This window comes from Hyposmocoma kahamanoa, unplaced genomic scaffold (genome assembly GCF_003589595.1).
Source record: "Hyposmocoma kahamanoa isolate Upper Pololo Valley unplaced genomic scaffold, ASM358959v1 64, whole genome shotgun sequence".
In the NCBI taxonomy this organism is placed as follows: Eukaryota; Metazoa; Arthropoda; class Insecta; order Lepidoptera; family Cosmopterigidae; genus Hyposmocoma; species Hyposmocoma kahamanoa.
The window spans coordinates 14,174,501-14,194,503 of record NW_020653852.1 but is presented as its reverse complement, the minus strand read 5'-3'; the positions used below and the strand labels follow the sequence as shown (position 1 = coordinate 14,194,503).

Sequence of the window (20,003 nt, the reverse complement as noted above, 5' to 3'; positions counted from 1 at the left end):
GTTTATTATTGTTTACAGGAATGTGATTACCGGCGAACATTATCGCTTCGTGTCTATGTTGACAGCGCGGAGTTCCTATATCGCCGCTTTCGTCATTATGCTCGTCTTTGTAAGTATTATATTAATGCAATACGGACAAGGAAAAAAATATTCTTTTTTTTTTATTATTAAGACGATAGCGGTTTCAATTCATAACTTGAATGACCTTGTGCGGAACAAGTATAATTAGTGTTTTTACTGTGTACCTGTTTTTGTTAATAAACTCGATATTTCGATACAGTTGCGTCAATCGTTGTCACGCAGGGAGTCTTAATTATAGTCACCTATTTTCCGGTGTCAATGCCAGGTCGTCCAGCGGCTTCTAAGAGCCGGATGGTGTCCTGTAGATGCCGTGATTTATAATCAAGGCGCGTTGCCTTTACACAGTGATGTCTAATTAAAAGCATATTCCTTTTTAACCGACTTCAAAAAAAGGAGGAGGTTCTCAATTCGACTGTATGTTTTTTTGTATGTATTTTACGCGATAACTCCGGTATTTGTGAACCGATTTTCATGATTCTTTTTTTGTTGGAAAGAGGGTACCTCCACAGTGGTCCCATTTCATTTTGAAGAAAATCCACCTCTAAGGGTAGCTGATCACGCATGAACATTCATTTTTATAAATAGCGCTTAAATTTTACTTAAGGAGCAATTATTTTAATGGTTGGTTTTGCTATTCTCCAATTCAAGGCGTTTTTCTCTCTCAATTTACTTTGAGTAGTGAGAACCGATGTTTATTATCTCCTGTGTCAAGTCCTGTGTAGTGGCGAACTAGGGGATATTTCAATAAAACTTGGCAAATAGATGTAATTCCACGTACTTTTGAGGTCGGTTTTTTTTTTGCTTTATTAATTCATTATGACGTCTATTAATATTAAAATGTCGGATTGGTTCACTGTAAAGTATAAAATCATATGACGACCTCTGTGGCCGAACTGTTTGATTATGAGCGCTGGATGAGGAGGCCCCGGATTCGATTCCTGGTGAACCAATTTAATAATAATATTAAATTAACTTTTAATTATTAACTTTTCTGAAATGGTTTTGGTCTGAATGTTCTGGGTGATAGCAATTGTTTAGAAAAGGTAGCAAATTCTTGAATATACATTCAGTGCCAGATGCGACAGGCGACCAGCTATCCTGACGGTCACTGTTATGCGACAGTGGAAATTTGAAATGTAAGGAATATTTTATCGTAAGGGAAAATGATCTTACGACAAAATGTCTCTTAGGATATTTCAAATTTCCACCATCGATATATATCTGCAGTTAATGCGTGCAGTCGTGATTAACTGCATGCGTCGTGACCTCGACTGCATGCAGTTGAAACGGCAATAGTCAGCTGCAGTCGATGCGAACGATAGTCTGAGAAGTCAAAAGCATTAATTGACATTCTTAAAAGGATGTTTGATTTTTTTTGTGTCTAAAACAATGTTTTTTTAGTAACAGCAAAAGGTACGATTACTTGAAGGTTTGATCAATATAATGATAAAACATAAACACGATTGGTGAAACTTTTCTCAATATTTCGCGTTTGCACAATTTTTAAAGTATTTTTTCTTAACGTCACCTATGTTTACATTTTTCATCTCAAATTCCACCGCAGAGTAAAGATGGGGATTAAGGACGTGATGTTTTTGACAAATTAAAATGGAGAATTTTGATATTTATATGTTTATTACGTTAATAAAGAATAAGTCAGCATTTGGATACAGTGACTAAGTACAAGTGGATGCCAATAAACAATAACGTGTTAAACAACATGATCATAGTTTGCGAAAATGGCACTTAATGATTTTTTCATTGTATTTTACACTTTGTTCTAAAATTTACATGTAAAATGAAAACTTTTGCTTTTGTCACCTCAGGAATGATGAATTGTTGTAATTTATTACTCATTCCACATTTTATAAGTAAATTACAGGAAAGTATCAAAAACAACGAAAAAATCCTTAGATAGGTCATATTCATATCGGTCATATACATGTAACTAAACAGAAACGAAACGGATAGTAACGAAAATACCGAAACGGAACATAAGGGCTTGGGCACAGTTGAGGAAATTAAACTAACTTAATGTAATAAAAAATAACCGATTATATTCTTTCCATTTCACTCCACGACGACGTGGCGAGGAAATAATCATTGATAATATAAGCCCACATAATGCAAGACATAAAAACAAATAATAATATTTGGTGAGTCTTTATTCGCAATGTAAGCTGATTCAACATAATTAAATTTTTTTCTACGTGTAATAGAAAAGTTGTCAAGGTTTTTATTTTCAGCCGATAATTTTGTTGTCTCAGCCTTCGTTCGTTTATGTCAAAATCAGAATACATTTTTTTTAGCTTTTTGTTTTCCAGCACTAGTTGAATATATGTAGGATTTCCATTTAAATTTGTTATCTCTTGTAGGCTTACATTATTTTGACTTCTTTTTTCGTAACTCCATTTCTGTCTTTGTATCTCTTGGTCTTTCTTTCCTCTGATTCCAAAGTAAGTAACTTTTAAGCATTTGTGTTATGGAAATCGAAAACAACGAGAAGTCCCGAGACAATATAGAAAAGTTAGTTTTTTCTGCATTAACTCGGCCGGGGATCGTACCCGGGGGCTCAGACATGAGAAACCATGAAAATCGATGTGCAAGCCACTCGACTACGGAGGTTGTGGATTATATAGCATTTGAACAGTAACAAATAAATACATAATTTTGTATGGTTAGCAAGAGCTCAATGTGATCCTAGCCTTTTCCGTATTGTTACCTAACGAAACGTTACTAAACCGACAATAAAAAACCAAGGAAATATAACTTAGCTCTTTGAATAAACGCTCGCAAATGTGATGAAATGAAGCCTTACTACGTAATTTTAGCTGTACTTTATAAAAACAAAGAAATATTTAAATAATTTGATAGGTTTTTTTACCGTAATTACTGAAATTTTGTGACTAAACCGAAACTTAAATGTACCTGAAATTGAGGTGCGATCAAATTCACAGCTGACGTTTTAAAATAGGCATAATATGTCCATGGTACATTCGTCGATAGAACAATTATGCTTGCATTAAAATTGATTATTATTTGTTTTTAATGAATCTGTAACATTCGATTTGCGTCACGAAACAAAATGTTACGAAACGGAAAAAAAGACTGTTACAGTAATTTAAAATGATTTTTTAAACATTGTTTTAAAATGTAATTATTTATTACAATTTTAATAACTATATTAATATTACAGTCAGTAATGTCAACTTCGTGAATTGCTCTGCTAACCCGCGGCTGTAATTCCTGTTCGACACCCGAGGGATGTGACATTTAAAATGTCATAGAAAGTAAAATTGTTAAAATTTAAATGCTCAAAAAACTATTATATTGTATTAAAATTCTAGAGTAAATTAATAGTTTTTGATATAAAAATACCAGCAGTATATAATTTTAACAGTATTAAAATAATATTGTTGTATTTAATTATATTTTTAACCACGAAAAAGGTTTGTGACAAAAATTACCTGAAAATGTACAATATAGATGAATATGGCCCAGGTGCCATTTTCGCAGAACTATGATCGTGTTGGTTGACATGTTATCGCTTATCAGCTACCAGGTAATATCTGTGGTTCCATTTAGATATCTACAAATGCACTGAGCTCCAGAGCTAGGCGCAGGGTGAAAATAAATATTAGATTAACATTAACATCTTATACTTTAATTGTTTATATGTTGGTTGTATCATCGTTATTAATTAATTAATAACTTACTTTGATTACGTACAGCGCCATCTATTGTTCAGTAGCGAAATGAAGTAAGTGGTTAGCTCTTCTCTGATTTACAATCTATCGGCGAGTAGCAGAACTTTAAATTGTTTAGCAATCGCTTAATAGATGGAGTTGCATCTTAATGTGACGATTGAGTAAAATTCATAGATTACCATTACAAATTATTAAATTATTGAAGTAATCTTGGAGGATACTTCTTGTTTTGAATTATAATGACAAACCGATTGCGAATGTGCTTATCATCCTATAGAAAACTATCATCATCGCATAGTAGAATTTTCGCTTCGTCGAAGTTCTTCGTTATTTAGCGTAAACTTATGTTGAAACATGCCGTATGAAAAGGTAACATATGCAAACATAAGCTTACAAATCAATTATTAGGTAACGGCAATGTGTTCGGGCGAGGCGCGGTCCCCACTAAAATCAGCGCTCTCCCCGAGTTACAGTTATAGGTCTTTTACAGCCCTTTCAAACTTTATTGCGACTCCAAATTCCTCTACCCCACCTTATGTTTGTTTTACAAAACTCGCACAACAACCATGTTTGTGTCAAACGTAATTTGCGCTCCTTATTTCAACTAATTATTACGTATTTATAGGTTTATCTGCGTATATATATTATTAGACATATTATACATGTCTTGTCATAAACAACGCATTTGCATTTTGCGACTTATTGGCAAGTAAAGTTTTTTTCTTTGAAAAATGTTAATAACGCTGATTTTGCTTAACAATAAAACTGAAAGTAACTAACATAAAATAAGCGTGTATAGGGGTTGTAGATGTCGTCTTGCTGATTCCAGATATGTTAATAACTCAATTTTGCTAAAAATGTTGATTATGTTGTTTGTGATTAGGACGGCAGTATTACATTGATGTTTAGTTTTACAAGCGTAAACAATGTGAATATTATTCAATAGTATACCTTTTATGGCATGTTATTCTTATTTTGTTTATTGTTATTATAACATGTTACTCGTGTATGGGTCATTGTAATGACATCTAAGGGCGCGTTCCCATTATGTCGTGACGACAGATATTCGTGCAGTTTAAAGTGTCGTGGCTTGTATATATATTTTAATTTCAAGTGACGGGACGAATAAGTGCGCCTGATGGTAAGCTACACACCTGTCCAAAGCAGTTGCAGTGCCACTCGCAAGCTTTAAATCGCAAAGATCTGAGAGGCACTGCCAGTGCGCCCGGCACCCTGAGACAAGTTGACAAGTCCCATGTGCCTGTAATTTTACCACTGTCGTTCTCGACTTTTTTGACGATCTAGTGGGAACAGCTAGCGACACAGTCACGACAGATAGTCATGATAAGGGAAGAATAGGCTAGACGCGACAGTCGTCCAACGATGAATAAAACGTTACGACATAATGGGAACGCGCCCTCATGCCTACACGACTCTTGAATGCTTACGGCTAAAGCATACATACATCCAATGTCTATAACATGTTGGAATACATATATCAATACACTGGTGATGCGGCAATAGACTAATCCCCTAGTATGCGTCAGGCAGTGGAGATATTGCATTAATCAATTGTCAAACGCTCGCATATTGCCTTACATATCTCCAGTTTCATAGCCAAGCCCTGTCAAAGATCAGTGTGTTGAGGAATTCAGACAGGTATTGCATTACTATTTTTTAAAGTCCTAGCTTCGGCTATTCGAGATTTACAAGAGTCGATGATGGCATTGTGAATCTATTTTAACCGCTTCACAAAACGGGAGGCTGTCAAATCGACTGTATTTTTTTGTGTGTATGTATGTACGTAGGCTGAGGTTGTTTTTTTATAGTAGTATTTGATATCATTTTTCTCTTTTTTTGACCTTAACTGATAAGGTAACCTTTAATTGCACCTATGAACTTATGAGCAAGAGATATATAATATTAAATTATAATTTTAAAATTGAATGGGCTATTTAAGTTTTTAAAAGGAAATAGTATAATATAAGTTTTTTTTATAAAAAAAAAAACCGACCTTATAAGTTTGTGGGATTACCCACGTCTTTTATCAAGTATTATTGAAACCGATTAACAAAAACCGGATACATCCTTTAGGATGGCATCATTGGAGGTGGAATATTTTTTATAAATTTCAATGGGACCACTAGTCAGGTCCTTCCCTTTCCAATAAAAAAAGAATCTTCGAAATCGGTTCACAAATGTCGGAGTAATCGTGTAAGATACACAAAAACAATTAAGTCGAATTGAGAACCTCCTCCTTTCTTTGAAAGTCTATTAGAAACTGGAATTAGTTCGAAATTTGAACTTTAAAAAATAGAACTATCTATAAAATATTTACTACAAAATTATTCACTTACAAGCATAGCAATATATATATAAATATATTATTTTTACTTTTATATAACCGAATGGGGCCATCATAACATTCAATAGACTTAAAAATTGGATTTACAATTCTTTACTTTTATCTCCGTTCAGTCAGGAGGTTCATTCAGAACCTTACGATAACGTCATACTGTCATGAACGTCAAACTGTCATATTCGAAACCGAAACGAAATGACGTCACACCCGTACGATTACTCGAACTTCTCGACCGTCAAAAGCTACAAACGTTATTCAGAACACAGTTATCGAATGAAAGTTATCGAACTTCCTATTGTTTACAAAGCAAGAATGTAATATGGAAATCTCTTATTATTTTAAATAAAGTCTGGATTTTGTTCAATTTTACTAATTTTTTTTAATACAAGACTAACGCATTCCTATATTTTAGGCCTTTAAAGTCTTAAACATGTATATAAAAGGATTTTAATTTTTCTTGTAATCTATTTCACCGACTAACTCCGTAAACGCTGTTGTATAACGATATCGTAGCCGCATCCGAATCGAACGTTAAACTCGAATGTTCTGAAAGGCTCGGAAAGCGTCCTTCGATTCGAGAACAAATTCGGTTAAAATATAGAGGAGTTCTGAATCGGGGTCCTGATATATATAGAAGTCTAATTTTAATTTCGCTATATCGATTATAGAATCTAATAAAATAGAAAATTCTCTTAATCTTACAAAGTTATGGTAACCGCACAATGCCACTAACACCCCGGTGGCATTGATATTTCGTCTTTCCGTAACAGTGTTACGGTTAAACCACGGTTTCTATATTGTCAAAAAAGTTTTACACGTTATTATTATAAACAGCGGTTTCAACAACAACATTGCCAAAATAGAAATATAAAATGTCAATGCACGTTGCTGTCTTTTAGTCTCACATTGTCAGACTTGAATTGAATTATTTCAATTGAATTGAATTAACTCTAAGGGCTCTACTTAGCACATCCATCGCTGGAAACAAATTGTTTTCATAATTCATGATAATTTATAATTAATTTATATTTTTATTATTTAAATTGAAATTGATTTATTATTGTGACCACACAGGTTATATAGAAGCTGACATGCATAAAATAGTTGCAGTTTCACTGTGTCCGGCCAAACATTGGACGTATTTTAAAGCACAAAGTTACTAAAATACAAAAAATGGATTGTATATACAAATTTTGCAGGCTGATTTCACATCACATTTCCTTCATATTCACACACTGGCTTTTCCCTATTCTTAAAGTAATGCATCCAAATTAACACCCTTGATAAGAAATTTAAAATATATAGAAAGTTTTGCCATCTGCTGAATAATCACTCTGATACGAGTTCGAGATACATTCACTCGTATGCACTTCGACATTAGTATGTATTCGTTTAGTATGTATTAGTGTTCGTTTAAATCACTGACTGGCCTATTAAATCTATGTTAAACCTGGCTTAGTAGCCAGGTTTAACATAGATTTAATAAGTCAGTCAGTGATTTAAACGCGGTGATAGTTATATGGTCAATTTTAATGATAATAATTGTAAAATGTAACTAACATTTTACAATTATTATCATTAAAATATCGGAATAATAATTTGAAATAACGTCAAATAAGTAGACAAATGTCAAAAATTAGACAGAATTTTAAAATTACCAATCCCTAAATTCATTTCATGGCTGTATGCGGGCGGCACAAGATCGGGAAAGTTGACGTGCTCTAGGGGAGGCTTATGTCCAGCAGTGGATGCGTGTAAGCTGGTGATGAAATTCATTTAGGGATTGGTAATTTTAAAATTCCGACGCAAAATTGAAACTATCGTAATATATAGCAAAAGATTTCGTGCAATGTTCAAGAGTGCACAATAGCTAAAGTTGCCACGGTTATATCGACATCAAGCAATTCAGATTTAAATACGGCCACTGAAAGGCTTCTTATAAACTTTCCTTCTAAATCGAGGTTCCGAAACTCCTGTTCCAACAAGTCAAACTTATATTGGTAGTGCTTCATCAAGGCAACTCGAAAGTGGAAAACAGTTGCGTAATTCTGTAGTCGAAGTCATATTGAGCAGTAAGTGTTTGTTGGAGCTCGATGATCGATCACTCGGATAAAGCTACGTTATAAACGCGTTGTATATGAGTGAAGTTGTAACGTCGACATAAGTTTTTGGGGGTCGAAATGGTAGAAACGTAATGCGAGGCAAACGCTATGTAGTCCTACATAATGCATTTCTTTATCTTTTAATTTTTGTGAGATTTTTTTTTTAATTTAATTGTTTGCACAGGAAAACAAAATCACATTAAGTAAAAAGCTACTATTACTACTGCTTCTTTCAAAAAGAAACTTCGTCCTGCAGACCTAACTTATTAATAATACAGGATTCAATAATTACAATAACGGGTTTACGTGCATAACGAACAAAACTTATGTAATAAAAAATAAATAATAAGGAAACAATATCAATAACATGAAATTGTTGTAAAGTAGAGTAGAGGCATACCTCAGAGCAAGTTAGTAAATAACATATTCAATACTTAAGAGTGAAAGCATCAAATTGCAATGTGTTAGTTCAGTCCAGGCGACGGGGCGTATGCCGTCGAAGCGCAATGGGCCGGCGGTAATCCGGCCACCGGCAAGCTGTTAGTTTTTACGGGCACCGTAAACTAAAGAGCTCAATCGATTTGCTGTTAATATTAAAAGCCACTACACGTAGTGCTTTCGTAGTCTGGTGTCGCCTTAGGCTTGTTTTCTTGTGTTTATTTAAGTTGGTATTACTGAGAAAGGACATTGTTAGAAGTGGAAGACGAGATTTTGTCGACAGATATTTTTATACGTTTGTAAACAAGTATTACTCAAGTACACCCGTCTGTAAAAGGGAATTTACATCGACTGTACTCTTGATTTTGGACACTGGACTTTAGGCCGTTCTTATGGTAAGAAGCGTAGCAGTGTATGTAATATTGAGTAAAACCTAGCTAGCTGTTGGCAGTACGTCCCCAGTTTAAAAGATTTCTTTTTTTGTAAACGTTCTATGAATAAGTTAACGGAAATTAATGCGTAAGTAGTTGTTGTAGTTACAAGTGACGTCATTTTTCAATGTTTGTTAACTTTGATTCCTGTCTATTGGGGAGTAAAAATTAATGGGTCATAAGTAATCATGCACTTTAGCAGTCTCCGGCGGGCGTGGATTCATAGTGACCTTGTGTTGTCATAGTTTTTTCTTTTGTTTCTAGATGTACAATTTTGTAAAGTGTTTTTTGAGTAAAGCTATTCTGTTCTTCAATTTCGTAATAGTGTTTCCGATAACAGTCGCCCACTACTCGGAACGTGCTACCAAGCTGCGTAGGTTAAGGGCTGGCGCGGCTGGCAGGAGGCCTCTATCAATCTTTTCGCCACATCATTTGCTCTCCGCCCCGTTGCGATTGAATTTCATTAACGAAACGCTTAGTACAGATTGAATCCATTTAACTAACACTGCGACCCCTCCAAATGAGCCCTTATGCAGTACCGTTATAAAGGTACGGAAAGGTGGAATTTTCAATTTTAGGTTTATCTGGATTGCTTGCAGGTAGTCTTGGTTGTGTTCGATGAGGATCGCTAATATGCTCATTTGTTCCTTAGCGGTCTTTTCGATTTGATTATGGTTTTACGAGTATTTCATTGTATACTTATAGCAGAGAATAAGAAAGTAACGAGAAAGGCCCCTCCCTAGCTTTAGATACCTCACCACGCCCCTCATATCGACGATCACACTGACGGAGCGGCAACAGGGCTGTCAGCGAGCCGTTCTCTAAGGACGGCTTTGATATTTGGATAGTTTTAATTTATTTTTACGAATTTAAACGTTACTATTTATGATGATCGTGAATTAGTATATTTAAAAAAACAATTCTTAATATACATTTTTTTTTACTGTACCCGAACGGTTAACACTGACACTTACGGACTGCCACGCAGAGATCCCAGGTTCGATTCCCGGGTAGGGGGAAATAGTTGTATGGCCTACATTTATTTCTCTCGTGAGTTTGGATGTAATTTGTGGTTGTCTATGTGTGTGTCCATGGCACCCGCGACACAGGGTTTTCCTAGTGCGGGGCTATGTTGAGTGTGTGCATTATTATTATTATTATTAAATTAATGATAAAAGAAACATGCTACAACGGGTCTATGACTCAGCTACAGATGACTTTCTTTATAATATCAAGTGACGGGAGGAACCAAGGGAGGAACAAGTCGTGCGTTTGGTGGTAAGCGACACGTCTGTCCACTGACTGTCTGGGCACTGCCTTTGCGCCCGTCACCCTGAGATATAAGTTGACAAATCCCATGTGTCTCTATTTCACCAGTACTCTTGCCCATCAAAACCAGAACGTAGTAATGCTCCGCTTGGCGGCAGAAATAGGTAAGCTCTACTGCTACTAAAAGTTTAATGCTATTTTCGGCACATAAGTGCTTAATTTTACCAACAAATGACGTCTGTTAGTCTTTATTGTTTATAATGTCGTTGTTTTTTGTAAAATGTTAAGGGAATAAGATTTGAAAAAGACGCCACTTAAATTTTAGTTGAGTCGAATGAATCTTTTCTTAGGTTTTCTCTATATTTTTACACATTCGTCACAACTGACTGACCATGGGATGTGTAAAAGGCTCGAAACGTTGGTTTGTTTGTAAAAACGAATATACGCCATGTAGATCCGCAAAACAAATTTAATTACTAATGACACCAACGAATTTAACTTATGTGCTTTAGTCGACCGATGTATTATGGATTTAAATGAATGATGTTAGTTTTTGACTTATGTGCTGTAGTCTACCGACTAGAGGCATAATTAAATATAAAATATTCACAAACAACACTACATATGAGGCACTACATAAATTACAAGAATTCGTAACTCGAGATTGCTTGTCAAAAAGCTACTATAAGCAGTTTCATGTAATGACCAATGGTCGGAAAAAGGTGTTCCACATAATACAGATACATGTATAGATATATGTTCAGACTAGATAATTTTAAAACGTTTTATAAAAAAAAACTGTTGGACATTTAAAAAAGACGAAAAATTGCCATTTTTGACAACCTTACCCACGTACGGCTATTTGTTCTTAAATAGAATAAAAAAAGGAATTTCTTTCATCCGGAAATCCGGAATTCGAAACAGTAATTAATTAATGTTTGGTGGTTTTAACAACTCTATGTCGCTCCTTGTATACATGTATCTATATATGTGGAACACCTTCCGAACATTGGTGATGATATACGTGATGATTATTTAATAAATATAGGTGAAAATGGCTTAAAGTACAGTACGGTATTATTCGTAGTGAAGTAATACACCATTCGTTGCACGACGACGAGCGTGTTCATGTTGATATATTTTTATACTTTATCTAATACACTTTGTGTTCCAACGTATATTTTTGAGATAAATTTTTCGAATATATATTTTATTTATGTTCAAAATTTCTTGTTGCAGACGGTCTCTATTTCTATGCTGTTGCGCTACGCTCACCACCAAATCTTCGTATTTATAGGTAAGTGCATTTTTCATATTACATTATAAAGTATCGTACCGCCGAAGAAGTAATTTTGTGGGAGTTTTGACGTGTGAGTGATCTCTGGCGGTGGCGTTATAGCAAATTGTCGTAACTTTTTTTCTCTGAACACATACAATGCAATTATGCCGTTGGAATGAATATTGTAAAAAAAACTCACAGTCGTGAGCCGGCTCAGCAGCAATCTCTTTGTAATAACAATAATTGCGAACAGTGCCCGCGGCCTCCCGCCCCGCACTTCGTGCGTCCACCGCGCGCTACTGAAAAATAAAAATAATATCCCGGGTCGGATTTACCTAGCGCTCCCCTCATTTGATCCGCCGACAATTAGTTCAAAAGAGATAATTTGTTTCTTTCCCTATTTGCCTCGCTCTGGCACTTGGCTTAGTGTTTCAATTCGACGATTGTTTCCATTTTTTTTTGTTACTTTTGCCGAGGAATGGCAAAAATAAACGCAATTTTCTCGCGCTCCAGTTATTGTTAAGTTTTCTGCAGGGGGTTGGGGATGAGCTAGGATCATCTGATGGTTTTATTCAGCAAAATGAAACATTTGTGTTAACTAGTGGTGTACATTTCCGTATCGCTGAATCACAGACACCATCCTTTCAAGTTGTATCCGCCTGTGGCCTTATGCTGACAGCAACCACCCTTAGCGTTACTTTTCTTATACTGGTGGTAAGGTTCTTTGTGCAGTCCTCGCCTTTTATATGCACCATCATGTAACCTGAAGTTGGTAAGTACCAAATCTAAGTTACAAAAAATCTTTTTTTTGTCAGCTTTTTTAAGTAACGAAAATAAGTAGTAAATTATAACAATACTAGTACATAAACATGATTTCAAAAATAGGTAAATAAGCGATCGAGAAAGATTACGTATCGGTCGGTGAAGAAAGTGGCGGGGTCACTCTCCTCTGCGGTGAACACACTTGGCGAAGAATTTTACAAAACTTTACTAGATAAAATTCGCCAGAATATTGAACAGAATATTTTTTAAATTTTTTAGATGATTTATCATTATATGATATATTTTTAATTTCTATTATTAATTTCTTAAATATAGCGAGAATACGCACACACTCAACATAGCCCCGCACTACACTGTGTCACGGGTGCCTTGGACACACACATAGACAGCCACAAATTACACCCAAACTCACGAGAGAAATAAATGTAGGCCATACAAATATTTCTCGCGGCCCGTGAATCGAATCTGAGACCTCTGCGCGGCAGTTCGGCATGGTAACCGTTCGACCACGAAGGCAGGAGGAGGATGTGTGTACTTGTGTCTTACATTCTAAACACCTTAACCTACTCTACAAAATTTCGTTATTAAATAACTGCTTTAAATACCTATGACTGTTGTATGTAGAAATAAGATTAATATTAGGGTAGATCTATTAGATGTAGTACACACAGGCATTGCTATGCTTAAAAGGAGATTCCTGTCACTATTATTGTAAATCTAAAGTAGGAAAGAAATAAATTATTATTATTTTTTTTTTACCAATATCGCGGGTTAGTATCTCGCTCGATTATGATATAAAAATGAAATGTTGAACAATTCTTGATCTCTTGTTCAAACCACCATAAACACAACAACAAAACACGACTATGTGATGTCATTAACCGACTTCCAAAAAAGGAGGAGGTTCTCAATTTGACTATGTTTTTTTGTATGTATGTTACACGATAACTCCGGTATTTGTGAACTGATTTTGATGATTCTTTTTTTTTGTTGGAAAGCCCTTTTTCCAACAAAAAAAGAATCATAAATAATACCTCCATAGTGGTGCCATTTAATTTTAAAGAAAATACTCCATTTCTAAGGGTGGCTGTTCACGCATGAAGATTCATTTTTATAAATAGCGCCTAAATTTTATTATAAGGAGCAATTATTTTAATGGTTGATTTTGCTATTCTCCAATTCAATGTGTTTTTTTCTCTCAATATACTTTGAGTAGTGAGAACCGATTTTTATTATCTCTTGTGTCAAGTTCCATATACTGTTTATTATGGTGGGAAGAGAAATCTGAGAATACCGAGAGCTCAGTAAGGCTAACTAGGAGTTGAGTCACTTCATGGGAACTGCTACCCGGACCTTCTGACATTTCGTACGCTCATATAGGGTGATATACTATTGCCCATCATATAGGGTGTAATAAACATTATCTCGCAGATCGGTTTCCAGGAGTGAGTCCCTTCTTGGGAACAACTGCCTGGATCTTCCGCATATGGGGTGAAATTATATTGACGACATACAAAGTGAAAAATAAATCTTCTGAACAACAACTTGGAGTTTTCATTTGGCTGTATTGGTAACCACATCCCACGATACAGAGAGAACCTCCCTCCTTTTACAAACTCGCGACCAACGGTGGGCCTTCAAGACCGAGGTATGTTACCAAATCCGGCCGAGTGACTACCACATCTGCGTCAAAGAAGCTGGTGAAAACCAAACCAAACATGTCGGTCAACCTATCCGACACCAGCAGCCATGCTATAGGGTCTGTTAACGTCCAGAGGGAGAAGGAGAAAGAGCATCCCATGGAATATGCGAGTCGACTAGCGAGGTGGGCGATATGCGAAGTTATAGTTGAAGTACCTACGAGAAGCCGAAGGAAGCAGTCCATCGTAAAGACTGTACATCCTAAACCCACGAGGGGAGGAAGACGACCCAAGAAAATCTAGAAGAGTTAAGTCCCTCTTGCTGAGATGTCTTTGGGGCCAGAGGGGAGATTGTAACAAACCTACTTTACGTATTAGACGGTCTTAAGCCAGATTGTTCACTTTTAGTTCCCTAAGAATCCGCTAGATGGCATCGATCCATTTGGCGTTATTTCTGAATCGCGGTGTTAAGGTTTTCCCTCGAATTGTGACTCGAACACAATCTTGTTAATGGGAAAAAAGTCGGAGAATACCGAGAGCTCAGTAAGGCTAACTAGGAGTTGACTCCATTCTTGACAACTGCTACCCGGACCTTCTGACATTTCGTACGCTCATATAGCGTGAAATATTATTGCCCATCATATAGGGTGAAATAAACGTCATCTCGCGGAACGGTTTCCCTTCTTGGGAACAACTGCCCGGACCTTCCGCATATAGGGTGAAATTATATTGGCATGTCGCCAAATATTGCTTATGTTCAAGAATTATCAATTTGTGCCCACTGTGTGCCGTAATGTTACATTTGCATGAAGTTACCCTACTTATCTTATTATAGTATGACCGTACATATTATAGTGCAAAGCAGCATTGTTTTGTTTCGTATTTATGTATAAAGACCGGACACTTTTGGACCTGCTGTCTTATAGGCGGCGGTATTTTTTTTTACATTGGGCGTATAGTGTAACTTTAGCATTATAGCGATGCTTATATTATTATTTATGTGTTTTGTCTTTATAGCCAAACATCTATTTATATAGATTTTTTTTATTGTTACATTTTTACCGTACATGACTCTTGACATTTCAATTAATGGACATTCCTTCGCTTCGTTCAATGTTTATCGTACCAGAAAATACGGCATCTGTTCGAGAACAAGATTGTTATCGTGAGACGTAGTAAGTAGCTCTTACCTCAAGTTTGTAGGATAAACAATTGAATTCACGATATCGGTTTAAGGTAAATCTGTTCAATGGGATCCTGTTCGGTCTCTATGACGACTGAGTCGTACCCGGGGGTTATTGAAAAATGTACTCTGAAACGAGTGAATACACGGAAAGTATCCTCTAATACTTTTATAAATAGATTATGAGAATTCTTCTTTCGAGTTTTTGATATATTTTGAGTTGCGTAGTGAAATGATCTTATAATACATTACATAGGGCGCACTATAAGTTTCCGGAACTGGCCACTTACGTAAACAATATTTGAAAAGTAATTACAACATTTGAAAATGGAACTCTTTGGTTGTAGAATACAGTTTGTTTCATCTGACTTAGAAATTGGTTGTCTACATCACCAGGATTTAACTCGTGAAAATTTCTGTAGTATGATTTTCTACGACTTTAAATGTAATTTAACAGCTCAACGGAGCTTCGCTCTGCTTCAAACTGCTTTTGGCGATGAAACACCATGCAAGACGACTATTTATAGCTGGTTTGCAGAATTCAAACGCGGTCGTGTGAATCTCAGTGACGAATTTCGTGTTGGTCGCCTGTTCACTGCTGTGAACAACAAAAACGTCGATGCTGTGACATACCATGAGATTCGGACATCTTTAAGTGAAAAAGCTTGTGAAAAAGCTGTGTTCTCGGTGGATCCCACACAATTTGACCGAGGCTCAAAAACGGATCGTATCACCTGGTGCAATGCCATGCTTACCAGATTCAATGAAGGGGCGTGAAATTTGGTGTGGGACATAGTAACAGGTGACGAAACATGAATTTATAGTTACGATCCCAAAACAAAGCAACAATTGAGCGTATGGATCTTTCGAGATGAGCCGGAACCAACTAAAGTGGTGCGCGTGCAAAGTGCCTCGAAGCGGATGATTGCTTCTTTTTTTAATAAAACTGGACACGTGGTTACTGTTGCTTTGGAGAATTGCTGTACCGTGAATAGTGATTGGTATATGACCATTTGTTTGCCGGAAGTTATTGACAAACTCCGTAAAAATAACCGTAAACGCCGTATCATCTTGCACCACGATAATGCAGTTCTCACACAGCCAGACAGACAAATGTATTCTTGAAGGTGAACAACGTTGACCTTATGATCCTTCCCACATACAGTCCCGACATGGCACCTTGTGCCATTTATTTATTTCCAAAAATTATATTTTAATATTTTTTTTTTTAGAATATTTTGAGAAACAGTAAGTTCATTTCTGACCATTTATAGTATTTTTTTCTTATTCATTCCGGAAACTTATAGTGCACCCCACGTATATATTATGTTACGCGATTAATAAGTTGTAATGAATACCTGCTAACTACTTCCGTATAGACCTCTTTGTTATATAGGGTAAAACCGGGATAGATGCCCCACTTTTTGAAAGGGCCTCCTAATGTAAAAATTATTAGTTTACCATGAATAATTCCTATGAATATAACTAATTTAATCTTTTACATTACATTAATACTTGATTGTATTGATCTAACATTTGCTGATTTTGAAGAAATTGACTTGTTACAAACCTATTTTTTTGAGGATAGATGCCTACCTATATGAATAGACGCCACACAATGAAAATACTAAGAAGGATATATGCCCTTTAGAATAAAATAGTAAAATTCATAATAAAATGTTTTATTTGTAATCTTTAATATATTGTATATATGCGTACTACATCTTTAATAATAAATATATACGTATTTAAAGTTACTACCTACTTGACTCCGTATTTTTGTCGCTATAAAAACATTCTATACAAAAATGTTTTCTGTTTGAACTGTGAATAATTTGTCTTTTTGTTACTTTTATTTACTTGTAAACTATTATCATTTACATGTCTTTTTCACTAAAATAATGTATTTTTTTTATTTTCTCTTCCTAATTTTCTTGTTTAGTCCTTTGCTCCTAAGGGCACCTATACCGCGAAAAATCGAGGCGACTATACTATTCGATATGGGTAGATGCCCCTTTATTATATAAATAAGCTATATGTATACAAAAGAGCGATTATTGACACCTAGGTGCGCAGTTAATGAACCAGTGTATAGTTATAATAAAAATAAAACGGAATTTATTGAGACTTACAAAGTTAAACTTATGCGACAGTAAATACTTGCGTCTGAAATTTTGAACCGTTTATCGTGTTCGTTGCGGAGATAAACGCTTGCACAAACCAAACGCGTCTCTTCCACACGAAGCCCTGCTGGAACTTTGATGAGTGGTGTCTATACTTCTTATTTAAACTAATTATTCTTTGTTGCTATTTGGGGAAGTTAGGTTTTTTGAAAACGAGGCATCTATCCCACTGCGGCATCTATCACGGTTTTACCCTACTTGTTAAATTTATGCCGATGTTGTTACTTTTGAATATCTTTCTCGTTCTTAAATATCGATCAGTCGTTTTGTAGAACAATAAAAAAATTCGCTCATGAGAATTCTTTGTTAAGGAAATTGTTGTATTTTACCGATATGTAATCTGTACCTGGTATAGCGGCCTTCATCACGGTTATTTGAATATTATTTCGGACAACATTTTATTTAGCAATGATGAAAACGTTTGGTAAGCGTATTTTTCCTTTGTATTGTTTATTGTTAAAATACTCAATGGATTTAATATTCCTTTTCATGTGGATACGTGGGCCTTGGGCCTTTGGGACTCGCACCCAATGACAGAGTCCGTTTGGTATCGGACTGTGAGCGGATTACGTATTGTGCGATTCAATCGCATTGAATCTGAGCTTACGTGCCTAAAAATAGTCGACAAAGATAGCCACACCTGCCTCCTTTCCTCTGCAAATAGTTGTAATACAAATTTATAACACGTCGATTGGTGCATGTTAGACAGCGTACATGGTCTTTAAAAAGGAAAACTAATGTTTTAAGCACAACACTTTCTTAGGTCAATTTTTACAAAACATGTAGTGATATTATGTCGACTCGGCAAACGGCTTGAGGCGATCAGTTTTACCACAAATGTCGCATTAAGTCGATTCGCCGTTAATGCGGCTGTTTCGTTGTACGTAGACGCGGCTGTACGGGCCTTGACGCAGCTGGTCAGACGTCGTCGGTTCCACTGTTCAGCCATTGTCGTGGCGTTGCCTTATAGTGAAAACCTCGCATACGCGATTTCACATAGTTCATTCTTACTGATTTTTGTTGAAGAAAAAGTTTAAAACTTCTTTTTCTTGTTATTCGGCCGTCTGCCATTTAGATTTTGACGTTGCCGTCAAGGCGTCAGTCGACGTGACCATTCGGGCGTTGACGCTACCGTCGTCGGCTGCGTACTGACGTTATCGGAAATTTGCAAGAAGTAGATTCGTTGTCGACCCGTATCGAATCGAACCATACCCGATTCGATAGCCGATTTCGCATTTTTAGGTTTTATTACTTATGGTATTCACATTTCGCTTTTTAAGTTTTATTACTTGGATATAATTTTTTTATAATAATATATAATTTTTATAATTTTCAATTGCAGTGTCCTCAGAGCTTTAAATCGCAAATTTCTGAGGGGCACTGCCACTGCGCTCGTCACGCTGAGACATAACTTGACATGTTATTTCACCAGCACCCTTGCCCTTAAAAACCGGAACACAGTAATGCTGACATTACTGCTTGGCGGCAGAAATAGGTAAGGTGGCAATACCTCCCTGGACGAACTCTTTCACAAGGAGCTCTACTGCTACTATTTGTAATCAACTACGCGTTACACGTTACGAAATATGGCAATGATGGCGGTTTAAAGGATACGTCCATCTAGAGAAGTGAGTAGTAATAGTAAAGAACGAAAGCTGATGAAGACTACATTATAATGTGATATAATCATGAGATAGCCCTGTACTACACTTATTTGTACCCAACCCCACTCATAATGATTTGCATCGACAGTCAGCACAAAAGAACCACACTTTGATACTCGGCTAATTAAATTGAACCGAGGGAGCTTTGTGCGGTGAAAATATTTATGTACAATTGATAAACCATACCTACTTAGCAAATTAATACCCATTTCGTTTAAGCAGATTAATTTTGTTTGTCTAAATGGATTACATATGTGCATATCTAATTCTAAAATTACTACATCATTACTGTACACGCCAGTCCATAACAGTTGTAGTGTCACTCAGAGCTTTAAATCTCAAAAATCTGAGAGGCACTGCCACTGCGCCCGTCACCCTGAGATATAAGTTGAAAAGTTTAATGTGCGTGTAATTTCACGGGCCCCCCTCCCTTCAAAACCGGAACGCAGTTATGCTCACATTACTGTTTGGCGGCAGAAATAAGTAAGGTGGCAGGCAGTACTTCCCTGGACGAACTCTTTCACAAGGAGCTCTATTGCAACTTAATAGATATACAAATAAACCAGTGTCATATATTAAGCGGTTTATTTGTTCTATAATCATATTATTAAGGTTGAATTAATTGATTTCTAGAAGTTAATCTGCAGCGTAAGAATTCCCAAAAGTTTTTTTTATAGTTCTTTATTGCACAAATAAATGACATTAAAAATTACACGTACAAAGGACACCAACCTTAGCCGTGGCGAATAAAGTAAGTCTGCGGGACATTATTGTACAACAACTTTATTAAAATTTAAATGTAAATGTAATTATCATACATAAACTTTACAAAAAGATAACAAACATAAGGTTAAAACTTTACAAAATGATAACAAACATAA

The 20,003-nt window shown here is 35.9% G+C and overlaps 1 protein-coding gene across 1 annotated transcript in view; it reads left to right on the top strand.

Annotated features, from left to right (window-relative positions):
• The window catches only part of LOC113230939 (membralin), a 155,118-nt gene that overhangs the window by 12,184 nt on the left and 122,931 nt on the right, over nucleotides 1-20,003 (top strand). The window contains exons 6-7 of the mRNA XM_026465049.1: nucleotides 19-109; nucleotides 11,630-11,687. Of these exons, the coding sequence (XP_026320834.1) occupies nucleotides 19-109; nucleotides 11,630-11,687 (149 nt within the window). The remainder of the gene's footprint in view (nucleotides 1-18; nucleotides 110-11,629; nucleotides 11,688-20,003) is intronic.